Below are 26332 nucleotides of genomic sequence, written 5' to 3'. Positions count from 1 at the left end.
CCTGACTATAATTTGGAAATATGAAAAATGTACTCTTTGGCTCCCTGACTTAGAGTCAGGATATTAGATTGGCTTTACCTAAAACACTTCTAAAGTTATGAAACAAGATGGCGTTGCACACAGTCACGAAGGAAAGCTCGTATGAGCCAGGCTCACAGACAGAGTGAGAGGATTCCTCTCTCACACACACACACACGCACGCACACTAAGACTGCATTTGGGATGCATAACAAAGTAAGCACGCACGCACATGCACACACAAACATTAGGGACATTCAAAAATGGAGAAATGTTTTGAACTGTATTCTAAAAAGTTTATCTGGGAAAGAAATATAACGTCTCAGCGTCAATGATATCGGGATGAGAGAAATAATTTGAACCTAATTATTACAGGATGAAAGTATTGAATGGTCAACGGTCGTATGATAAGTTAAAAATCCCTGTTGGTGTTCAGTAGGGAAAGCTTGTATGAGACAGGACCAGACATAGACGAACAGGAGCAGAACAGAGAGTGAGAGGGAAAACTCTTATGAGACAAGGGCAAGGCCGCATAGCGTGTACACGCTCACACAGAGGAGAGGAGGCAAATACCACTGATAAGAGCACCCTCTAAAATAGAGAGTGTCTTAGACCAAGTGAAAGTGAATAGCAGGGAAAAAGTCAAAATTTATCTTTAAAAATGGGAATCAAATAGTCAAATTGAATAATGGCATCATTAATCTTATATTGTTTTGAGATGTGAAAAATTGAATTAATTAATTAGTGCTAAGCACTGGGAAAAGCGTGTGAATGAACGCCAGTCAGTTTATGGACCGTTATAAGGTAGAAAATTCACCCTTGCTTCGCTCGCTCCGTGTCGACTCAGAGTAGAAAGCAAGAATAAATAAAATAATACATATATACATTTCCCGCACACAATGAAGCGATCGTTCTAAACCGAGTGCTGGAAAGTCTATATATGTAGTGATGGTCCACAAACTGACAATTCTAAAAACTATTTATGACATGAGACAGAAAGAACTGAAAATAATTCTGCTACTTTGTCTGAAGTTGATAAACAACTAAAAATGAATGCCTCGCTTCTCGAAGTGTTATCAGGGGAAGAATTATAATGACAGTATAATCTATTTAAGCTAAAGGTAGACAGAGAAAGACATCAAGCATTGATTTACTTAACTTGTATAGAAACCGGAGCAGACAATCATTGTCCGTAGGAAGAAGGACCCAGCAGCAGAGAGACAGCCGGGGTTGTTGCAGGTTTGGGTCTGTGGAGGATCGTCCGACCATGGACAAGCCGAGCTTGTCAAGCCCCATGGGTCAATCGCTCGTCCACAGATCCGTGGAGAGGTCCATGAAGTGTTCACTACTGTTGAGACGTGAGCCGTTCATGGACCCCAAAATAAAATAAAAAATCGCTTGTCCGTCGAACTCTGATGACATACCATTCCGATACAATGGCGAACACTGATCAAAAGGAAACCCCATGCTCAAAAGAATTGCTTGTCTGTGGTCTTCCGTGTGTGAGTCAATGTCGGAGAGGAAAATTTAGGGAGTGAATCTACAGGACTGAGTTTTGTTTTCTTTATCAGAGCAGCTAATATAAAGGAACTGATTCTTTGCCTTAGTATGAGTATAAGCTTAATCAAATAAATTAGGCTTTATACTCGTTAAAGGACGGCAAGATTGGACCAAATTTGATGGGAATATTTCCACCATTATACTTGAAAGGACTGTATTAGAATAAAGACTATGATAAATAAGGAAAAGCTTCGATAGCAGAGAGCTTGAGCTCCGGAAACACCGGAACTGTATAAATACTTTTGGAAGTAATCTAATTACAATAAATACTCTTCACTGGAATAGAAGCAGAAGGCTGGTAACTTTACAGAAATGGTTATAAAAACCTTTTGAACTATAATGAGTAAAAGTCAGAGTATTACAGAGTTAACCAAAATACCTTAGAATGAATTTGACAGACACAAGGAAGACAATTTCAGACAAGCAGAGCTAGGAGGGGGTTCAATCAGATATATTCATATTCACCATTGTATCGGGAGAGAAGAAGGCATGTAATCCGGACAGCGTTTCCACAAGGATCTCTGACCATGTCCAAATTGAACATGGTTAATATAGCATACCGTAATCAATACACCGGAAAATGTGTTGAACAACAAGGTCAATAAACATATTTGTTTACAAATGGACAGATAATGCAAGACGTCACGAATATTGCATACAGGAACTATCTCACGGGGCAGAGATAGTCCGGACATGCAATATCAGTTAGTGGAACCGGGGGACAGGGCATAACGTCATTGAGTGCAGTTTGCAGTCTGTTAGAGCGAATACTAACTTCAAGGGCAAAAACACAGAGGCTGGGTGTTATGGCAAATGGAAACAAAACAATTCTTATCTACCAACGCTAGCTAGCAGAGCAGTTTTACTATCTAAACTCTGGCGGGGCCAGAACCATACTATTTTACAGTCAGTGGGACAGTGTGACATCAAATGTCAGTCACAGGGCAATACATAATCCATAATTTGGCAAGACCATAGGAGACACCGGGTCATAAGATTAAAAGGGCAAAGGACTCATGACCATCACCCACAAAACCACAGAAAATACCTAACATTACCATTATGTACAAAATATTGTCAATCTTTTTCTTAACTAAGGACATTCTCTCTCTATGGTTTTTGAATAGTTTAGGTAAAGGTTAACACGATTCAGTTTCAGAAGCCTTGTTTAATTTTTTATTTTAGTTTTGGTTATTTAATTAGTTTTAGTTAACTATAATATAGCCTTGGCGTGCATGCATGCAAGGGTTGAATCGGGGTAAAGTCCCTAGCTGTGACATATACTAGCGTCAGCAGCCAGGTCCCGAGGGTGTACTACTACATTAAGCCAGCTCACGCTACAGCAACAGGAGATAGGCCCTATGGGCTCAGCAATGCTTACTTAATTGTGTGTGTGTGTGTGTGTGTGTGTGTGTGTGTGTGTGTGTGTGTGTGTGTGTGTGTGTGTGTGTGTGTGTGTGTGTGTGTGTGTGTGTGTGTGTGTGTGTGTGTGTGTGTGTGTGTGTGTGTGTGTGTGTGTGTGTTTAGGACCCCAGCAGGTAAATGAACAAATATAGTACTTATTTGGTGCTTTTATCTCTGACCTGAGCCCACCTGAAACCAGCAGAGGTCTGTTTTCAGTCACTACCCAAAGGCTTCAGAAAACATCACCTCACCTCAACCCAGAGCCATGAATCTCCAAAAAACCTCCCCTCACCTCACCTCACCCCCAGAGCCTTTCACTTTTATTATTCTCGGTTTTCTCGTTATACGTTATGTTCTTATTCAGCACTTTGGTTCGACCTCAGTCGTTGTGCTATATAAATAAACTTAGATGTGCTATTTTTAAGAAAAAAATAAAGAAAATCGAAACATTGGCTCCAGATATTTTCAGATGGGGGGTCTGCTGTAATATTTACCAGCAGCGACTTCACAGAAAAACAAGCCCAAAAGCTCCCTTATAATAAGCAGACATGGCAACACTGCCTCCTGACCTCCACCCAACCTCCCACTGACCTCTCCCTGGCCCTTCGGCTCCCTGCACCACCTGATTTCTCCTCCTCGTCCTCCACCCCCTTTCTAAGAATATCCACTTCTTCCTTCCATGAACTTTGCTCTGCGTCTCGTCTCTTTCCTCCCCAATGGGGAGAGCGGTGGCAGAAGATAAACCATGTAGGAACTCAACTCAGTCACTGTTAGGGGTCCCGGCATGCCTTTAGCTGACAGCCCGTGTTAAACGTATACACAATGTTATTGTAAAAACTGTAGTCAGTAGAGTGGAAAGGAAAGGGGAAGAGAGAAGGACTCGTTCTTACAACATGGGTCATGAGTCGGATTTGAACCCGAGACCTCCCAAGTATGTGCTACGCCCCATTAGTCCAGTGAGTCCATGCACAATGCCCCGGGGCAAATTCTTTTTAACGTCTTAGCCTCTCCAGTAACTGTATAGTGCTCCTCTGGGCCTGTAAACTTCAGTCTGGGTCATTTCACATTACACATTTGATCTGCCTTCCATCCATCCATCCATCCATCCATCCAAAATGCTGACAATCACAGACGGAGAGGACTAAGGCCTGATTAGCCAGCAATGGCAGATCTATAAATGGTGCATTTTATATAGGTAAACGGTGCATTTTATATAGCGCCTTTATCCAAGGCGCTTTACATAGATTGTGCATTATACATTCACCCATTCACACACACATTCATACACCGATTGCGGCAGAAGCCATGCAAGGTACCAACCAGCACATCGGGAGCAATTTGGGGTTCAGTGTCTTGCTCAAGGACACTTCGACATGTAGACAGGAGGAGGAGCCGGGATTCGAACTGCCGACCCATGGATCATTGGACGACCTGCTCTACCTCCTGACCCCCATCGCCCCCCATCTATGATCTCAAAGCATGTTGCAGCACGGTGTAATGTTGAGCTTGTAGATCGGCTGTTTTTGGTGTGCGGCATGATGCGCAACCAAGTATAAATCAGGCGTTAGCGTCCCTTGGTTTCCTCCCAACACCACAGCCCACCACTGAGGCCTTCCCCACATTGCTCCAATGCACACAGCCAAATCCTGAGTGTGTATTTAACCTGATTTTACAGTGCATCGAGTAATGTCTCAGTTCGAATGCAGAAGGCAGGAGAGTTTTCTTTAAGGCCCAAAACTCCTTAGTTGCATGAAACTATTATCCCCAGTGGCAGTTACTGCATTAGTGTGACAGATATTCAAAGAGTGACTCAAAGAAGATTGGATGAAATTTCACCAATGATGATTAATTTAATCCAACATCTTTTGTGTAAAACAGAGTTTGTTTCAACTTTTACAAAAGCCACAAAAATAGAGTAGGCTATTATGTGCAGGGTGAATGGGTGAGAGAGAGAGACAGACAGACAGACAGACAGACAGACAGACAGACAGATTTACAAGCAGAAAACGCTTGTAAATCAATTGTTTTGGGCAGCAGGCGACACCGTTGTGCAAACAGACAGAGTATACTATGGATTAGGCCCTATAATGAGCTGCTAGTGCTGCATGGTGTCATCACCACTTCTCATGTCGTTGAAGCTTTCAGGCACCCGTGCGCTCATGCCCTCCAGCGGCCTGGACAGGCACACCTGGCAACCGAGCCGTGACCTGTGTGGACGACAGGGGACAGGAGGGAGGAAATAAATGATGACGTGACGACAAGCACACTAAGCCTGGGGTTCCCAAACTTTTTTAAAGACCTATAACATAAAATTCAACTTTTTAAATTTTTGTTTGTGTTTCTGGGGCTCCCATATGTGTTTTCTATCCCCACAAATAACCAATTTTGAACAATCAGGCTTTCATATCATATGGGTGATTTAATGGCAATTGCTCTCAGGAGCAGCTCAAGTGATTTTGTCCTCATCGTGATGTCATCAATGTCACCCTACTTTGTATAATTCCTCCTCTTCAGTCTTCAGTTCCAGATTTGCATTTCCACTTTGTTTACAATGCCCGCCATTATTGATTTTCCAAGCTGGCATGGAATCGAAACAAGCCTGGTTTTATCTAGCATCAGTATTATAATGACTCAAATATTAAATAATCTGCAAATCAGCACCCCCACCACCTCAGGACATTGTGGTATTGCAGATAAAACTGCTTTCAAAGTCCAGAAAGAAATGACAAGGACAGAATATATCAGTGGTGAAACTGGTGATTGAGGCTCAAACCATTAGAAATAACTTTGAGGGACGTAGACAATATGATATTAAATATTAAAATCAGTTATAAAATGCATGTTTTTTCTGCTTTAATGTCAAGGACCCCCAAATTGACACCAATTAGCCCACAAACCCCCATTTGAAAACACATGCCAAGGACCCCCATAAGAGAACATCTTTACGGCTATAGCAGTGATTTTTCAAGCATTTTCATTTTATTATTATTTTTGGGTCTGAGAGGCTAAAGTCACTCCCAGCTCACAACAGATTATTATCTATTGATTTATTATTATTATTAAAAGTCATAAAATGGTGGTCCGTGGCTTAAATGCAGAATAAATAATGGACCTTAAAAGGGTTGAAAACTACTGCCCTAGAAAGTAGACACTCTCCAGTGAATTGGTAGACACTCCCTGGCCTGAGCAGGCTTCAAGCACGCTCTTTAAAATCCTCTGAGGTAGCCACGCCCCCTCCCCCTCCACAATCCACACACACCTGCTGCAAACAAACAGACATGATGAGCTCCTTATTGTTTAGTAGTAAAAAGAGTGAAATAAACAACTAGTTATAAGGTAACTTTACACCTCATGGAAGGTGCAGTAGTCTGGGTTGTTGGGAATTGAAAACTGCTCAGTAACAACTAAGTGTGTGACAGTTTGAAGAAGAAGTTAATATTAATCTTCATGACAAAACGCTTGGTCGTTTTGGTTTTATTTTGACGGTGAGTTGGCTACATTACCAGTCTATGCTAAGCATTAACGTACGTGTGTGTGTGTGTGTGCGCGCGCGCGCGTGTGTGTGTGTGTGTGTGTGTGAAATGAACAAACGTGCTTGAAGTGTTGTGTGCAACATGGGTCCTATTTACATTTATAGAATAAATATACAGAGACAATGTTTTGTTTGGGGTGTCACTGCACCAAATCCTTGTATGAAACAGTTTACTAATGGATTTGGTTCAATTGAAAGTGATATTGAACCAAGTGTTACAACCTGAATTGCACATCTAGATTTCAATCAATTTATTTCAAGGCATATCCTATTCCAGGCATGTCCAAAGTCCCCACAGTGTACTTCCTAAAAATATATATTATTTATCTGATATAAAACTAACATTACAGTATGTATTATATGTACACCTACGTACTAGGGCTGTGTATGTTGTTCAGTATATAATAACTCAGTGATGTAAATAGGTTTTCAATGTAATGAGTCCCGGGATGCAGGGATGGTCTTTTAGACGAGTCCCAGGGACATTTTGTGAGTCCCACTTCAACGGCGTTAGGAGTCATATTTTGCCATTTTAACAAATTGCTGCATTTAACTCCCATTTCACTTTTCAATGATTATTATAACTAAAGCTAGCAAAATAAACTAGAATAAAAAAACAGTACAGTAGTGCATTCCATGGACGGTGGATGCAGTGGTCGTTGTTTTATTGCGTCCCTTAACTATAAACTGCGTTTTACTACTAGGCTGCATGTTGTAACCGGAAGGACGCAGTAGGCTATACAGTACGTATACAGGCTCTGTATGTGTTTTGATAGGGTACAGTGTACAGTATGTGGCTCTTTCTTTCTATCTTACCTACTTACTTATACTCAAAGCTTATGGGGTCTCTCTCAACCTGCTCCACAGGTACACGAGCCAGGGTGATGACCCCCAGACCCCCAAGCTCAGCTTCTTCTCAGCCCTGAGTCCATTCTCCTGTGACATGCTGTGAATGCTGGACCCTAGCCTGCCCAAAATCCCTGACCACTGCACTACTGTCAAAACTGTGACGATAAAGACGATTCTACACCAGAATGCTATGTGCTGTACTACTACTACTACTACTAAACATCCAAGGCTGAGTGGGAAGATGGCAGCTAGGAGAATGAGGCCATTGATACTGAGAGGAAATTACTGACCAGCTAGCCAAATGTATGGAGGATGGAGATGACTGGAGACACCGCTGGAGGGCTCATCAGGAACTAGAAAGAGAGCTAGAGGCAGTAGAAGACGGCTCAAGGTATGAACTTTCTTTTTTTGCTGCTGCTTGTATTGTATGCTGTGTGTATACTATATAATGTGATTTAAGCTGGTGTACTGGTGTACTGGGGGAGGGGGAAGACATCGGAATTGGGAGTCAAACCCGCGGCACGCGTTCAGGCTGGCTCAGCAGGCCGAATGAAGCTTGTTTTGACCAAAAACGCAACCTGGGAAAAGTATCCGAGATAAATGCATTTTTTTCTAAATCTGATAGTGTCGTGTGGTGGACGCCGGCAGGCGAAATGTTCATTTCCGGTTGCATCTGTTGCTTAGCAACCCAGAACCATTTATACATAGCGTGATCTTGATTATAAACCACTGAAAAGACCACATGGCAGAGATCGATCTGGCAGTGAAGCGTTATTGGATTTGACTTGATGGAGAATGTGTTAATTTAGAGACCCTAAAAGTGAAATGAACGCTCAGGGTTTTTATGGTGTGTAAAAACCTCTCTCCTGATTATGCCGTGAGGAAAATAAGCAGCAATAAGTGCTGAGTGTCACGTCTGATGGGATATGAAGTGATGTCCAAATATGATCCATATGGTCTTATGCAACAGCTGTTATTCCAGATGTGTACCTTTTAGGCGATGCTATTGTATGTGTAGGACGTGTGAGGTTGTCTTTGTGGCGAGTGAATCATCTGTTTCGTGGAGCTGTAGGGGAGCTGCATGTGGTACCGATCAGCCAGCGCCATCCTCTTTAATTGAAGCGGAACGCTGCGTCACTGCGGTGACAGGTGATGATTTGTTCTGCTTAGCAATGTGAGAAATGTGGGTATTAGCCAGGCCTGCGTGCGTTCCTTGTATAACTACCCGTGTGGGGACCCCCACAACGATGGTAAAACCAGACAAGGTTGACCTTATGGGGAGATTTTTGAGGTCCCCTTGAGGGAAAGTGTCATAGCTAATGGTTAGGGTGCATATACTGTATACTAGGGATGCCGCCGATTAATCGATTTTCCGATTATGTGTTGCCGTCCCCAAAATCCATTTTAATATTTCATAATCGAAAATCGATAATAAGTAAGGCTGCATGATATATCGAACATGTACCTATAAGTATAAATCAAGTTGAGCAAAGCCACTCTTCTCTGTCCTTCTCTCTAACAGACACAGTTAACGATCGCTTGTTAAGTGCCTGCCAGACAGACAATCAGATGAAATGAAGGCAGGTGTAGAGTAGAGTGTAGACTAGTGAGCTGAACATGTTCTCTTTATATCAAGTAATACATACCAGCCCCTTATGAAACTACTTCTCCCCAAATCCAAATGGATTTCATTTTCCATCCTGAATGGCACTGAGAAGATCTCCACAAAGGTTTACTCATCAAAACTGATTATAAAACTGTAACCATCAAAGCATGCACTCAACATATAATGGTTATGTGACCATGGCATGTGCATAATATAAAATCTTAAAAGTTTTATCTGATATTGATTAAAAAAATAATAATCGATTAATCGATTATTAATCGCCAGAGCTTTAGAATATTCGATTGGGCAAATGGTCACCATGTGGCATCCCTACTGTATACAGTACCTGTCTACCACATGGGCACAATGCTCTGACCAGTGAGTCCCTGCTTTGACTCATTTACTGAATGTCATCCCCTATACTCTCTCCACATTTCTGTCAATAATGGCTAATATTACCCCACAAAATGTATTTATTTAAATGAAAAGCTACCTCTATGGCTTCTTGGTGTCCTCTGGCAGTCAGGGACGCAGGTAGAAGGTTCAAAGACATTTATTGTAGAGAGTGGCAAGATGTTATGAGCCAGAGTGGATGGATGGGGTTCCTGACTCGGGTCAGAGTGGGATGACTGATTTGTGTGCAGTGTGTATAGATCTCATGGCCAAAAATGTATGTATTCTATAATGTAGAACCTAAATAATACAGCGTCACACACAAGCATCAAAAGTAGCAGATCCGCAAGCTCAAAGCAACACGCACAAACATGACATCACATTTTTTTTTTGTGTGTGTGTGTTTGTGCGAGCCCTCAAAGGTGCCCCTCACTTCATTCACACACAAGTGTGATTTTTTAATATGATCCAAATAAACTGTCAGACAATAAAATACCCTATGAAACGTAACAGTCAAACTAATGAATTGCCCTCCAAGTCATACTGAAGCTTTTGATATTGACATCACTTACACACTTACGTACATACCAACGTACACCTGTGAAGACCTTGTTTACTGTTAGTTTTACAGCGTGACTCACACTGTGCATGTGTGTGCGTGTGTGTGTGTGTGTGTGTGTGTGTGTGTGTGTGTGCGTGCGCGGGACTGACGTCTCAGTAAGTCCAAAGGCCAGATCCAGCATGTCCATCTCCTCATCAACAATACATCCCAGAGTATCATACACTTCCTGGTCCAGGATCACATGACAGGTGGAGCACGCCAATGTCCCCTCACACGCCCCTGGGGGAGGGAGGGGGAGAGAGAGAATTTGTAGTTTTTCTTATAGTTTAGTTTTATTTTACTCTCATGCTTTGGCAATTTCACATGACAATACAGCCCCTTTGAATAGAATTGGAATGGAGAAAGAGGGAAAGGAGGAAAGACTTAAGTGCTCTTCGTGATGGTTTAGCTATACATACAGACATACTATATGTATACTTACACATGCAATGAAAAAGGAAGGGATGTCCGCACACTGAATTGTACGTAGAAGATCTTTTGGCTGTGGAGCTGAAAAAGTTTGGGGAAACTGAGCACTAACCTCCTATAACAGCTTCCAGGCTTCCGTTAAATATGAAATGTCTATCTACAGAAGTGGTTCCCAAACCTTTTCATGTCAAGGAAACCCTGATAACAAACTGATATGAATTTGACTGAGGACCCCCATCCAAAAATATTTCCAGGGACAAACCAGCAATATAAATACCCATTCAAATTGCTCATAAGGTAAATTGATGTTCAGAAGCATCTTCCATAAAAGCAAAAGTTATCTCGGAAATTTCATAAAAGCAAAGGCTGAACCTCAATTTGCACTTTATTCAATTGGTTGGCTGTATGTAGAACAAATTATTTAGGAAACACAGCACTAGTATGGCGAACTCCTTTCACTCACAAAGATTTTCAGTACTGAAATGTGTATTTTTCCCCCCACAGCAAATGGAGCCAAAATAATTTGCCAAAATAATTTGCCAAAATAATTTGCACAACCAAAAGTGTCAAATAATGTTTTAGGAGCTGTTTCTCAACAACCAAAAGTGTCAAATAATGTTTTAGGAGCTGTTTCTCAACAACCAAAAGTGTCAAATAATGTTTTAGGAGCTGTTTCTCAACAACCAAAGTGTCAAATAATGGTTAGAAGCTTTTTTTCAACAACCAAAAGTGTCAAATAATGTTTTAGGAGCTGTTTCTCAACAACCAAAAGTGTCAAATAATGTTTTATGAGCTGTTTCTCAACAACCAAAAGTGTCAAATAATGTTTTAGGAGCTGTTTCTCAACAACCAAAGTGTCAAATAATGGTTAGAAGCTGTTTTTCAACAACCAAAAGTGTCAAATAATGTTTTAGGAGCTGTTTCTCAACAACCAAAAGTGTCAAATAATGTTATAATGTTTTAGGGAGGGAGCCTGGGACAAGTGAACTTTTGAGTTTCATGCTTTGCTTTCAAATGTGGCAGCTAGCCTGGTTGAAAGCACTGAATGACAGCTATGAAAAAACATTGTCTGTATTCACAAAAACTCACGCCAAAAAAAAGGAAAAAAAGCATAAATAAAGATCATCACGTGCAGTATGCTAGACATCCTCTACGAACCACTCCGGGACCTCAGGAGATGCTGCGAGCAATGCATGTAAACCACGGATGCCGCTCTCCCCCCCCCCCCCCCCCTCTCCTCCTCATCCTCCCTCTGCTCTGTGAGACACACGGGACCGCATAGAGGTCATCCAAAAAGTACACCACCACCCACTTCCACCAGACACTGCCCAAAACCCAGACCAAAACACTCAGTCAGTGGGAGGACAAGACCTGCGCGGTCAGGACAGGTCCTCCACACACTTCCTTCCTTCTTTACAGAGGAGGAGAGGGATTTGTTTTTTTGGTCTCTCCCAATGTGGAGAATGTTGTCAAACCAACAGGCAAGAGTTATACAGGTTTTTGACAGAAAATACTAGGGAGGAGTAGAAAGTATGGTAAGGAGAAATAATATCTCATTCCTCAATGTCGGGGTTTTGTATGTACGTGGACGGGGGTTGGCCTCAGAACATGTTTAACCACCCTTAGGGTTAGGGTTTTGTATGTTTAACCACCCTTAGGGTTAGGGTTTTGTATGTTTAATCACCCTTAGGGTTAGGGTTAGGGTTTTGTATGTACGTGGACGGGGGTTAGCGATCTGAACATGTTTAACCACTTAATCCCTTTTTTCATACTTTGACAAAACAGCTATACTGTAGCTAGAATGGCTAAACTTTAAAAAACCGAAAATAGGGACGACAACAACTTGTTAAGAAGTCCCGTTGGTCACATGTCCTAAAAGGACCATACAGTGGTTTCAGTAAGTTCAGACCATGGACTATATAGCCTCGGAAACCCAGACGTTTTTATTTCCAGGGAGAAAAAAAAAAGTCTGGGTCCAAATCCACTTTAATTTGGCATAGAGTAGCGCAAACATCGCTCACTCTCTGCTGATTTCTGATCGTCTGCACCTTTGTTAAATTGACACACACACGCACACATGTACACACACACACACACACACACTCCTCTCTCTCTGTCGCTCTAAGTAATTAGTCTCATGTCGCGCAGCTGTGCATAGTTTCTCCCCTGCCGGGAGCTGCCTATGCCATAAAAAGCATACAGTGCGAGTTCCAGGCTATTGACTATATGACTCACATTTGACATTTTTCTAAACATACTGTACTGTGCAATATGTAAGCTATTGGATTTCAATCATTTCAGTACAGTATTAGGGCGGCCACTATTGATTACTTAATTCAATTAATTGTAAAATCTGTATACGTTTCATTTTCAAGGAATAAAGATCCGCACAATAGCATCGCCCGGTGAAGGCCAACTGTGGCTGTATAACGTTTTCTTTGTTTTAAAGTGAACTAAACACTTTGGAGCAATGCTCACTCTGTGTCCAGCACCAGCAACATTGAACTTGAATGTAGATATTCCCCTGCAGTCGGTAGTGTAATAGTGTGGTGCAGTGTGTACTGTAGTTTGACATTGAGACCAACTTCAGTGTTGACTAAGCATTGACACTGGGTTCTGGTTTGTGCAGTTCATGACATTTGAGTCAGTGTCCCTGAGTGTCGGAGGATCCCAAGCCACACAGGTGGCTGCCTATAGTGACAACAACTCTCTGGGCCATTTTGGTTCCATTTGTACACTTTCAAAGGTAACTAGCGGACACGAAGAAGGCCTCTGGCACAGAGAGGCACCGTAGAAGGTAAACATCTTAATCAGGACACACAAGGGCTGTACATGTGGACACGCATGTTGGAGGACTGCCTATTCATGTTTCCTAATATTTTGCCCTGGGGGGTGTTGAGTGATGTGATGTGACTGATTGTGAATATTGCTTATGAACACAACTGGCAAGAACATAACCTATAGCTGCCAAGAACATAACCTATAGCTGCCAGAAGATATTTCAGTGGAAAGTTAATCTCACAGGAAGTCCAGCAGCTGTTTATTGTAATGTACTGTAGATACGACCACAGTATAGGCTACTGGCCCCTGTAGGCGCTGTGGGGCCCCTGTGGGTGCTCTGGGGCCCCTTGCCAATCATGTTGTCTAAAGCTCGCGTGTTGTAGTGGAGAGGGGGGGACAAGGAGCTCTGACTGTGTTGTATCTAGTCCAGCCTGCGTCTGATCGCCACCTGCGTCGAATCCAGCCTCGCTTCCTCACTTGCGTCACATCTACTGTTGGAATTTAAAATATGACGCGGTATCCTTTTATAGGCCAAAATAAATGACACTCGGCAGCATTCCGCCGAGTGTGCGGGAACGTAAAATGTAAGCATTCACTATAAACAGCGGCACCTGTGTTCTCTCAGCTCTCTCCGTCGGGCCAAATGTTTTATACTTTGCCGTACAGCGGTGACACTTGACATATAGGTCGATGGTTCTCAATGTCGGGTCTGGGGACCACCAGGTGTCCAAATGGAAGTTTACACATCTGTAACTAAGTCATCACCTGTGTCACCAAGAGGATTTTACAGTGTAGGTTTGGTATCCCAGAGATAAAAAAATCACAGTTGTGTGAAGTGAGGGGTGCTCTCATCATTATACATCATCATACATAACATTCTGTGCTCAGCCAATCGAATCATCTCTCTCTCTCTCTCTCTCTCTCTCTCTCTCTCTCTCCCTCTCCCTCTGTGCCTGTAGTACACACATGATAATGCGGACTAATTAAAGTGAAAGTAGAGCAGAGAGGAGCAGGTGGAGACAGGACAGAGAAGGTGGTGGAAAAACGAAATAAAGAAAAACAGATGTCGAGGAGGACAGAGATTGAGAGTTTAAGAGCCGCTGACTTCAAAAGGAGCGTGTGTGTGTGTGTGTGTGTGTGTGTGTGTGTGTGCGTGTGTGTGCGTGTGCGCGTGTGTGTGTGCGTGCGTGATATGCATCAAAGCTTTGCATCCCGGCAGGCCTGAGGAGGCGGGGGTGGGGCGGGCAGGGTTCAAAGGTGAAAGGTTGGACTTCATACCCTATATTTAGGCATATGTGTTCGGAGCATTCACCGCCACCAGACACTGTAAAAATATGAAGTGTCACTCAAGAGGCTTTGACGCACTTCCATTCCATTCCAATGTGTTGTCATATTATTATTATTTTTTTATACAGTGAGATGACATCCACCGTATGATGGCCTCCGATTTGTTTTTAAGACGCTGAACAGAGAGATTAGATCATTATGTATTTCTGTCGTGTTTTCGCTTTTATTTTGTTTTTTATCTGGATCGCAATCGAGACATTTCGAGCAGCCATGGTAAATATTATATATTTGTGTCATGTAGACATCTGTTATGTAGACACTAGCCGAATGCGAATGAAAATAAAAGCCTGGGTACCGTGGCTAATATGTAGACACTGGTCTGCTCCCTGGCCATTTGGGGGTAAATAATTCGAGCACATCACTTCTATAGAGTGTCGCAGTCTTGCCCCCTTTCATGATGACGCCAGGCCCAGGAAATTAATCCCAATGCATTTTTCCCATAGACATACAGTAGACAGTATTTATTTAAAGACCTTTTAAGTGTCGTACAAAGCTAACTTGAGTTGTGACAAATCATGACAACAAACACAATATTTTGGACCAAACAAATAATTACAAAGAAGAAAAACAACAAAAAAACATTGTTTTGTAACATGCCGTTTTTTTCTACATTCTAATTCCTTGTTTGGCCCATAACATTGTGTTTATTGTCACGACAAGAGTTGGCTTTGTCCGCGGCGTAAATGTCTTTAAATAAATACTTTCTGAAAAGTCTGAGGAAAATTTACGGGGATTTGCGACGCTCTATACCGTACCAATTTCAGATTTATGTTCTAAAAAGTACAAAAATAAATACCCCAGACAGTATTTGAAACATATTCTAATCAGTCCTCTCTATCCGTTTGGTTATTTATTAGCATGATAGCTTGAGAACAAACTATTGTAGGAGTAGGTTGCCCGACGAGCAGAGATGGGTAAAATACATTGAAAATGTATTTTGATACAAAATACAAATACTGGGTCAAAAAATGTATCTAAATTCAAAATACAAAATACATCTTCCATCCCAGCGAAATACAAATTACAAAATACAAAAAAGTATTTCAAATAAGTATTTCAAATACATGTATTTCAAATACTGCCCATCTCTGATGGGCAAAAAACTGTGAAAATGTATTTTGATACAAAATACAAATACTGGGTCAAAAAATGTATCTAAATACAAAATACATCTCATTTCTTCCATCCCAGTGAAATACAAATTACAAAATACAAAAAAGTATTTCAAATACGGGGTTTTGCACCCTCAGGGGTTTTGCACCCTCAGGTTAATTTGTTTATTATAAATGTGTTTTAGATTTATGTTCCTCCTTAAGGCCCAAACCCCACCAATGATTCGCCATGCAACTCTGCAAGTAGTTGCATGCATGAAACCATTATCAACAATGGCAGTTGCAAGGAGTTGCATTGGTGTGTCCTTAAAACTGTTTTGTTGCAAGGAGTTGCATTGGTGTGTCCTTAAAACTGTTTTGTTGCAAGGAGTTGTGACTAGTTGCATTGGTGTGGTTTGGGCCTGAAGTTCCCCAAATATTTTCTGTTCTATTTTTTAGCTTTTTTGAACATTTTGACAAAATAATGTGTAAAAAAAATCTTGGTGAGTCGGGTGAGTACTACATTGTGAATAAATAATGCTTAATTTGTGTTGTGCGCTACAAAAAGCTAATCTACAAGCTCACGACGTGTCACAGTGCAACGCGTTGTGAGCTTGTAGATCTACTAAAGTAGGCTATAAATCAGGCCCTGACAATCCTGTTCCAGCTGGTCACTTATTTCAGGTAACTTAAATAGTATAATAGTATAATAGTAATACCATAGCAGAGCATAAATACAATTCACTTGACGCTAAACGAAGACTCATAAGCTATTATTAATAACAGATCGACAGCGTATGGCAGAGAAACAAACAAAAATATATGACAGGGCAAATGCTGAATCTGATTAAGCACCTGGCTTGCTCCAGGACGGCGAGATTCAGACATGAGAAGAAAAGACTGGACTGGTTCTCTAGAAATAGATCAAAAATCTGAATGAATTGCCCTAGAGTAAACGACTGAGAAAATGCCAAACTATAGGCTGGAGAGGTAGATGTATTCAGCCTCAGAGCAGAATGCACGGAGTCAAACGATGAGTCTTAATTAGGGATGGAGCTCGTTTGTAGTATTTTGTAGAAAGCTGGGAGACAATAAATTCTGAACAGAATCAGAATATTTTACTAGGGCCTTCAAATACAGTACTTTTCTAGACAGACAGAAGGCAATTGACCTTTTTACCAAAACGGTTAACTGGTTAATATGTGTACCGTCACTTAAAAAGTGTGATTTTAACGTTTATTGATAATTAGAAATGGTAATAAATGCACTAAATGTACTGTAGTTGGATTGCATGTACAGCATCAATTTGTGTTTTACTGTGCAGAAGCACACCAAATAACAAAACCAACAAGCCCTTGGGCAAGGCAGCAAGTGTCAGGAGAGTGACTAATTAACATTTTGACACTTGTTTGAACTTGGCATCTTTCCTTACTTGTATTACTCTAGTAAAAGAATATTTCAAATATATATTATTATTATCACTATGTTTATGATGTTTTTAAATGTTTTAACGTAAAATATTTAATGAGACGCGTATGTGTGTGCATGTGTGAATACTTATTGAGCCACTTCTTGTCTGGTGATTATGACACGTGTGTCTCTGTCTCTCCACATTCCTCTTAACACTAATCTTGTAACTATGTAAACTATAGACACGTGGGGAGCAGAGGAGAGGTAATCGGGCTTGAAAAGTGTTTTTATGTCAAGTTGTGATGTATTCCTACTTTGTAACCAAAGGTCTTCCTCATATTTTAACCACTTTCAACCTGGTGCCCCTATTGGGCATGTAATTATAGGCTAAACTGGTTTGACGTAAACCAGGAAAGCATCTGTCATTTTAGTTTTTTGCCGTTGGCTATTCAAAAATACAATAGGCTGTAAAAGCTCACAGTGCATCACTTCGTGCCACACTGTGAGCTTGTGCTATTTTCTACCATTTTGTGAAAAATGTTGAGAATTACTGATTTAGAAAAGCATTTGCAGAATCAAGCTCAGGTCTTAATGGGTTAACCCATTTTGACCTAACCCATTTTGTGTTTAGTTCACACATTGAACTAAACACAAACATTAAACCGGTGTATAGGAGGGGCTGGCGACCCTCAAAAATGTAATACTGTATGTTTCGAACCCCAAGAGGGGTTCCTGTCCAGAAGGGTTAGAACACCAAAAGGAGTTCCCACCCAGAAAGAGGCTAATGTGAACTAGAGCTCATTATAATATATTATTATGATGGAGCTCTAGTTCACATTTTCTGCCTATATGTAAGCTTGGTACAGTGCACGTGGAAGGGACATCAGTCCAGCTTTATCAGTCTGGCCTAAGTGGCCTTTATACCCTTACAAATATTTACACCACAATCTGATTTAGCATGCAACTCTAAACAAGAAAAGCAGTGTTTACATGCTACACTGCACATTTCTAATACAATTTCCTGGAATCGTTACTTGGTTGGGATCCTTCCCAAAGTATTCATCCTGTTTCCCAGAATGGACGGTTCTATTACTTTCTGAAGATGATGTGGTTCTTCCAGCTGTTCAACGGGTGCGTTTCATTCTAAAAGGTATTTGCAGTGAGAAGAACGAGTACTGATGCTGGAAATCATCGGCGTCCACAGGGGACCGGCGTGGCTCCATTGTAGAGCCAGCCTGTGAAGTCAACCGTCTATGACATTTCTATGACATTCCCAAAATTTGGCAAGGTTTCAGCCTGATCCGAGGCTGTAAAAGAGTTACTTTGGATGAGGGTGAGGGTGCACAGAATAGACAACCAAGTCTTCATGTTTGGTTCCCTAAAACAAGCATTAAAAGTTCATAGGGGCACGGTGGCACAGTTGGTAGTGCTGTCGCCTCACAGCTAGAAGGTCCTGGGTTCGATTCCCGCTCGGGGCACTGTGGGTGCTGGCGGCGTGTTTCCTCCTCCGCGTCATCAGTGCCCATACCCGAAGGCGGGGTTGGTGAAGGGGCCTTTCTGTGTGGAGTTTGCATGTTCTCCCCGTGTCCCCTAGGGTAGGTACCCTCACAAAAACATGCAGTAATCCTGGTCTCTAAACTGCCTCCCCCTGGCCGGCCGGGGTGCCTGATGGAAGGGAAAGGAACTGGTTGGAATAACGTGTTCCTTCCACACGCTACGTCCAACCAGGGAAACTCCCCCCTGTCAGGTGCAACTTGGACACTCAAGCATGAAGGAAGCATGAGTTAAGTCCGTTGCTCTCCCCAGGTTGGCGGAGGGTGTGTAGAGCCCAGGATCACAGTAGATGATTGACACAGGGGTGAAAAATGGGTTACAAAATCATGGGATAAAACATATAATAAAAAAAAAGTTCATAGACTTTGCTGCCATGTGACAGGAATTGGAGGGGCTAGCTATAGCGCCCCTCAAAAAAGGTGTTGTTATTTATGGGACTTTTAAAATACTGATGACAGCACAGTTTAATCTACAGTATATGATTGGGATATCTGTTCCTTCTTTCTTTTTCTCACTTCACTGACAACATTTGAGGTTTGTCCCAGTGTGCTTTTATATTTTATTTAATTTTTTCCAAGTTCCCTTTCTTCACCATAACTGTGCACTCGTTGCTGATGAGACAAATACTATATACTTAAACCCTATAAACTAAATACTATACAGTACTTAAACCCTATATACTTTGCTGAGCGTGGTCCCCCAGGGGTACAATGTACTTGTGCAGATCTATAAGCTCACAGGCTTGTAGCTCATTGTTGGCCTATTATGACATGCCCAGAATAGGGGTGCTGTATACTAGGATTCATGTGGTTCAGATACCGATGACGGTACTTGATCCAGTTTCATGTGGTTCAGATACCGATGACGGCACTTGATCCAGTTTCATGTATAGTTTCACAGCATGTGGCTGAGAATTCAGTTCCTTCTATTTTCTCGTCTGGAGAAGTCAAATGATTTGTGGTTCGTCATGTCTTTCCAAGTTCCATTTTTTTTTCACCATCGCTGCATATTTTTTGCTGATACATTACATTTTACATTCCTTCCTTGTATGTCTTCTGTTCCAAACTCATTCTACTGGACTGGTAGATGTGGATGAATGAATGATTGTGGATGAAAAATGGTATAGCAGCCTATAGAAGCCTAGATAAACGGCTAACACACCTGTGTTAATTCACACCTCCCCTAAACGGATCTGCTGCAGTTCACATTAGAACCAGCTATGAGCATGAATGGAAGGTGGACGATATGAATGGATTTGTTTTGTCTGCGTTTAAAAATTGCTCCGTGATCGACTAAAAAGCCCCTCTAGGATTGACTGGTCGATCTTAAAGACATTGTTTTTTAGCAGCTAGAATGTTTGTTTGTTTTTTTCTTGAAAGGCAGCTGGTTGTCAGTAGTTGATGGCAGGCCACTACAGTAAGGCCTGATGTGCATGTGTCACTAGAGCACTTTAGCTCCTCAGAGGTTCTCAAAATTTTTCATCCACGTCACCCCGGACGTACATTGATACTAGCACCTTAGATTTATGCCATATTATGGTACATAAATATCAATCTTTCCCCCTGAGATACAGTATGTCACGAGGAAAATGAGAATATCCGTTTCCATTTTGGACAGATTGAAAATAACTTTGTACATTGAGATACTAGCACCTTAGATTTATGCCATATTATGGTACATAAATATCAATCTTTCCCCCTGAGATACAGTATGTCACGAGGAAAATGAGAATATCCGTTTCCATTTTGGACAGATTGAAAATAACTTTGTACATTGAGATACTAGCACCTTAGATTTATGCCATATTATGGTACATAAATATCAATCTTTCCCCCTGAGATACAGTATGTCACGAGGAAAATGAGAATATCCGTTTCCATTTTGGATTTGGACAGATTGAAAATAACTTTGTACATTGAGATACTAGCACCTTAGATTTATGCCATATTATGGTACATAAATATCAAAATCTTTCCCCCTGAGATACAGTATGTCACGAGGAAAATGAGAATATCCGTTTCCATTTTGGACAGATTGAAAATAACTTTATAATTGACATTTTAACCTCTTGAATCCCATCATCATCCCTTACATTCTGGGGCGTTCTCACAACGTGTTACAGCGTGATGCGTTGTGCACTTGTAGATCTGCTATTTTTGGTGAAGAGATTTAGTGTAAATTGAAAAAGAACGCAGAAAAGTGCAACTCTTCTTCGTATTGATAAATTAAGTATTCTGCGGCACCCCTGGACACCATGGCTCCCTAAGGTGCCACGTACTGTATGGCACCCACTTTGAGAAACCCTGCCTTGACTATTGTCATCTTTCTAACTGTTAGATGTCCCATGGCTGTTGAAGACCCCGTACATTTGGCTGTTTGTAACGAGCCTTTTCCTTGCCAATGTCTACTCACTGAACCTAAAATACTATATCTCGCCAATGGAAATATAAAACCTGTGTAAACAATTACCATGTTATTGTATTAATGGCATGCATTGATGATGTATGTATTCAGACATGCATTTCTGAGCTCCCTGGCCTGAGGCAGTATACGTCCCATGCAGGCCCCACCATGGACTCGGGATCTGGCCCTGGATTTATGACGTGTAAACACACACGGGTCCTGAGATGGACTCAAACACACGGGTCCTGAGCTGGACTCAAACTACTGTAGGAAGTTGTGGTTGTGCCGTAATGCAGTAATCCTTTCCCCCTCGCTATAACTGCAATATAGGCCTATCTAATTCATGAAATCATATTTCCATTTGTTAACACTGTCACCACATTAGGACGCACGCTATGAAATGGCAATTTACAGTAAATGCATTAACTCTCTCTGAGCTTATTGCCTCTGTAGCTTGGCCAAATACTCGCCATCAAACTCAACCTCTTAATCATGTTTGTAATTGTAACGCGATTAACGGTCAGGAAGAAATGTGTTAATCAGTGTCAGCTTGGATACAGGGTTTGTATTGTTTTGTTTTGCTCCACTGGGAGGCGGGTAACTGTAGTGATGGTGTGTGTGTGTGTGTGTGTGGGGGGGGGGGCGCTCTATCTTTCACGGCCCTGCGGTTGTGAAGTCTGCTCATTATTAAGTGACGTGCGCGGGCCCGCGCACACAAACACACGATCACTCACGCCGCAGGGAGGGCAGGGGAGGTAAGGCAGATTGCTGATAGTGACAGAGGAGCAAAACAGGCCCGGCCGGGTGCTCTCCTCTCCCTCATTGGAGCCGATTCCATCGTCCCAATACCAAAATAGGACTGAGAGAGAGAGATAGACGGAGACAGTGAGGAACACCAGACAGACGGACGGACAGATAGACAGTGTTGGAGAGAAAGATAAAGGCACGTGGGTCTTGAACTTATTGCTGAGTGCCCTCTTTTTTTCCTGTGACTCTCTCTCTCTCTCTCTGTGTAGTCTCTTTCACCGTTTCCACTCCACCTACACTTCTCTCTTCCATTTGTTTCCCCCCTCCACCCCCCCCCCCACCCCCGTTTTAACCCTTGAGGTGCTGTGACTCTCTCTACCATATAAAGCCACAGAGAAATTTACGAGCGCCTGTGGACTGCAGCAGGGCCAGATGTGACAGATGTCATGGTGACTGATGTGGCATCTACAGTATTCTCCCCGCAGCACCTAATATGGGAAAGCGACACTCGCAGGGTCCTCTGCTCGATTCATCACATCATATATATGTTCCGTGTAAATCCTTTCACATGGTATTCACATGTACTGTAATTGGAGCGATGGTGCAAACATGCAGGCGTAGACTAGCCTTGTCTCAAAACCCCATGAGGAGTTGTTCGGAAAACCAATGCTGTATTAAAGGCTTATTTAGAATGATATATGCAGCCGTAGTTCTGTGCCAGTGTCGTGCACCAAATACTGTATGTGAAGCCCCTTGGATAAAGGTGCAATATACTGTAAATGCACCATCACACCGGATGATGAGCTTGTAGATCTGACTTGATAACGTTTCAGTGCGCTGGCACCAGTGTTGTGAAATGTACACAGATGAGATGGTTCCATTCTGCATGTGAATTATGTAGGCGTCAATTGACATATTCTAAATGTCAGCCGCAAAATTTTCACATTCAATTTTCACACATATTTTAATGGTTTCTTTTTTAACGTCCATATGTGGAGCTTCAGCTATCTAAGTAAAACACATTTTCATTGACACGATTAGATATTCTGGTCAATTCATCTAGTTGTGCAAGAGGCTTCATCACCATGCGTACCAATAACATAATAATATCAATAACATTATAGTCACATCTCACATGATGCTTTCTAGGGTCGTAGGTTGTCTAAATTCAAGAAGAATTCTTGACAAAACTGGTACTTAACACTAACAGTGATAGGAAGCTTCATATCACTACTGCACTAAGTGTGCTCTCATCTAACATTGTGTTAGCGTGTTTAAACTTGTGGCGAATAGCAAAATGTTTCTTGAATTATCAGTTGAAAGCAAAGTGACACATTGTTGATGAGGAAAAGACTTTGGTGTACCCGACGTCTCTCTCTCTCTCTCTCTCTCTCTCTCTCTCTAATTGGCTGACAAATCTCTCAAGCATGGATGTAAGATGAAACACAACCCATGATTAGTGGCATTGCATTTCAGTGTGATAATTATTATATCGACTGATGTAGATGTAGTATAGTAAACTGTAACTTACATTTAAGTAATGACAGTGATTAAAATGTTGTCACGTAACACATTTTAATACGTATGCTCTTTAAATGTTATCAGATAATTCTCTAATTACTGCTGCTCTGTTGTTTAGCTTTTTCCAGTCCTATATTAAATTATAAAGAAAGATCTGCTGCTTCCGTAGAAAAAAACCCCCCACAAAACCTGCCCACTACCACTTTAATCATGTTTTTGATCCGGCACCCAGCCTAATAGGTTTTAGATGTGCGTGTCTTTTTTGGCTGTTTTTTAGCCTGATTTACGAAAGGTAATTGGACAATGAATTTCTAATAATTTCTAATTAGCAGAATCAATATTTATCACATCCATGATCAAATTATGCCATAGCCCAACCAGTTATCTGTTATCTTTTAATTTTCTTTTTCTTCTATTAAACTGTATCATATTGGCATATATAGTGTCCAATATCATTTGTGAAAGTAAAGGGACTGACTTACGGTATGCCACTAAATCCATGAACTAAATGCCACATGAGTCTAGTGCCAAGCAGACCTTCTAGATGAATGAAGGTCAAAGGTCCAATTGCTGGTATTGCCCAGGCAATACCTCCAGCAGGCCAAAGGGCCCTTGAGCAAGACACTGAACAAATACCCTTTTTGCACTGTACTCAAGTTGCTCTGGCTGTAGGCGTGGACTACAATGAGGAATGCTTCACTTCACTTCATACTGAATCGCACAACGTTGTCGCATTGCTGACTACGGAGTACAAATTAAGCTTAAAGGACAACTTCAGCCATTTTCAACCTATATCTTCATATAATTGGTCCTCAAGACCTCAACTAATGCTCATTATAATATGGTGTTCAGAGACCAGTGCTTTTTTACCCCTTTTCCTTTCAAAGGATTTCAAATTTGTATTAAAGCAGGGTTTCTCAAAGTGGGTGCTATGTGGCACCCTAGGGTGCCTTGACGCAAGTCCAGGGGTGCCTCAGAATATGTTGTATATTCTTTTTCAGTCTACAGTACACCTTGGGTGCGTTCGGAAATATGCACCTGGAGCGCACTCGCCTATTAGGTTCTATTGGCAGTGCACTCAGTGTGCCTATATCCGAACACGCCCCAGGTCTCTTCACCAAATATAGCCGATCTACAAGCTCACAACGTGTCATGACGTGACGTGTTGTGAGCTTGTAGATCAGCTATTTTGTTCCCCCCAGAATAGGGATGCTGCATGGGGGTTCTAAGTGGTGAAAAGTTATCTTACCAAAGCCATCAATGTCTAGGCTCTGCTTGACCACCACGTCCAGCAGACTGTCTCCTACAGCTCCTGATGCTGTGAGCTTCCCTCCATCACGGTTTATGAAGTGGACCGTCACCTTCTCCTCAGACCTACACAGAGTGAGAGGAGGGGATGAGTGGATGGATGGAGAGATGAGATAAATGACTAGTGCATATGGCAAAAGGACAAACGAGGACAGCTTATAGGTTTTTTTTATAACCACAATATGCCTGACATAACCTTCTGGTCAAGTTCTGTTTTTGGTTGTCGTTATTCCATTTGCCACTACAAGCTGAAGTAGAAAAATGTCGGTGCGGCATTTCCGCAAGACTCTGCAACAGCAGCAACAATATAGAAAAGATAATGGAAAAGTAGGAAAGACCCACAAACGGCAGCAAATAACCGTAGCAGCAGTTGAAGATGTGACGAGATAACAATTGTATCAAATGACCAGTCCATGGCTCAATGCGTATCAAAATGGAATACTGGAAATGAAAAATATTGATAATCACTGGTGTAGAGAGAGACGGCCCTGTGTGGTAAACATGCCAGTTAAAATCTTGATCAGACTGGAAACACTTAGTCACAACGGTTACAGCTTGCATTGCTTGGTCAATGGAAAAATAATGTCAACAGTAATAATCTCACTAAACCATAATAATTTAACTTTATATACAGTGCTCATCATCCGGCCTGGAGGAGCACATGTGCTTTCCAGTTGAATGATGATATTTGGCAAATCGTAATTTATATTGTAAGATCACTGTTAGTTAGTTCGGTTTGTACACTCTCAGAGTTTTACAGACCCATAAGGGTCCATTTGGTTACAAACTATCATTTAGCTGGGGACCCAGTGGAACTCCCCCAAGGACCCCTGGGGGTCCCCGGACCCCACTTTGGGAACCACTGCACTACACAGCAGAACATTGGTAAACAACATAACGTCATTCTGCCCAGAAAGCCAAGCGCTGTGTGTGTGTTGAGGACCCAGAGCCTGAGTTGGCTTTGCTGCAGTGCCAGAACTCAACGTCCAAGCACACAGCTCCCATAAATGACTTTTACAAGACGAGCTGCCTCTGCCTAATATACGGAAAAAGATGGCTATCAGATATGAAAGATAGGTTTCTCTGTTGCCTTAGGAGATTTTTATTTATCTTTAAGACATTGACGATAAGTCATGTCTCCTCCTTAACGACCAAAACATTATTAAAGATGAACTGAAAAAATAATCTTTTGGATGTTGAAAAGAAAATAACTAGGTGAATTGCCAGGACTCCCCACCAGAAATCTTTTAGTAGAGTACAACCGTATAAACTTCAAATTGAAAAACACTTTTTTAACCACTACACCAGTGGCGAGGAATGACTTTTACAAGGTGGACTGTGTGTATATAATGCGCGTTGTGGTTTGCCTCAAGCCAAATGTATTTCATGTTTGTTTTTGTTTTTTTTAAGATTTGACGATTGTCCCCACTAATGTTTGCAGTTACCTTGTAGAATGAAATGAACAACTCCAGACGAGGCAATGGACAATAGTTACAGGGAATGGACTCCAATTAATTTCTGTTTAGTGTCTGTCCCTTAAGAGAAACTTGGTTTGCACACGGTTTGCAGTACAAATCACTAACGTTACAAATGTACATGACCACATACAGTGACTAGACTGGAAGTCAATAAATGGAATTAATGGATACAGAGCAAAAGCTATTACTATCTCCCGCACGCGCACGCCACCCATGCACGCACGCACGCACACAAAAATCATTCCATGTGCAAGGCATGCCATAAATCCTAGCATTCCTTTACATCTTGGGGGCAAACAT

General features: G+C 41.7%; 1 protein-coding gene across 1 annotated transcript; it reads right to left on the bottom strand.

The window, feature by feature from the left end:
- Nucleotides 1-5077: 5077 nt before the first annotated feature.
- Nucleotides 5078-26332, bottom strand: fdx1 (ferredoxin 1; the record flags this gene model as incomplete). Its single annotated transcript, XM_080785276.1, has 4 exons — nt 5078-5189; nt 10074-10203; nt 24496-24620; nt 26316-26332. The coding sequence occupies 4 exons, from the start codon at nt 26330-26332 to the stop codon at nt 5078-5080; spliced, it is 384 nt and encodes a 127-aa protein (XP_080641402.1).

The sequence above is a fragment of the Protomyctophum bolini genome (assembly GCF_963924005.1).
Source record: "Protomyctophum bolini genome assembly, chromosome: 16".
Classification (NCBI taxonomy): domain Eukaryota; kingdom Metazoa; phylum Chordata; class Actinopteri; order Myctophiformes; family Myctophidae; genus Protomyctophum; species Protomyctophum bolini.
Note: the sequence above shows the minus strand (reverse complement) of the source record. Positions and strands in the feature narration are given on the sequence as shown.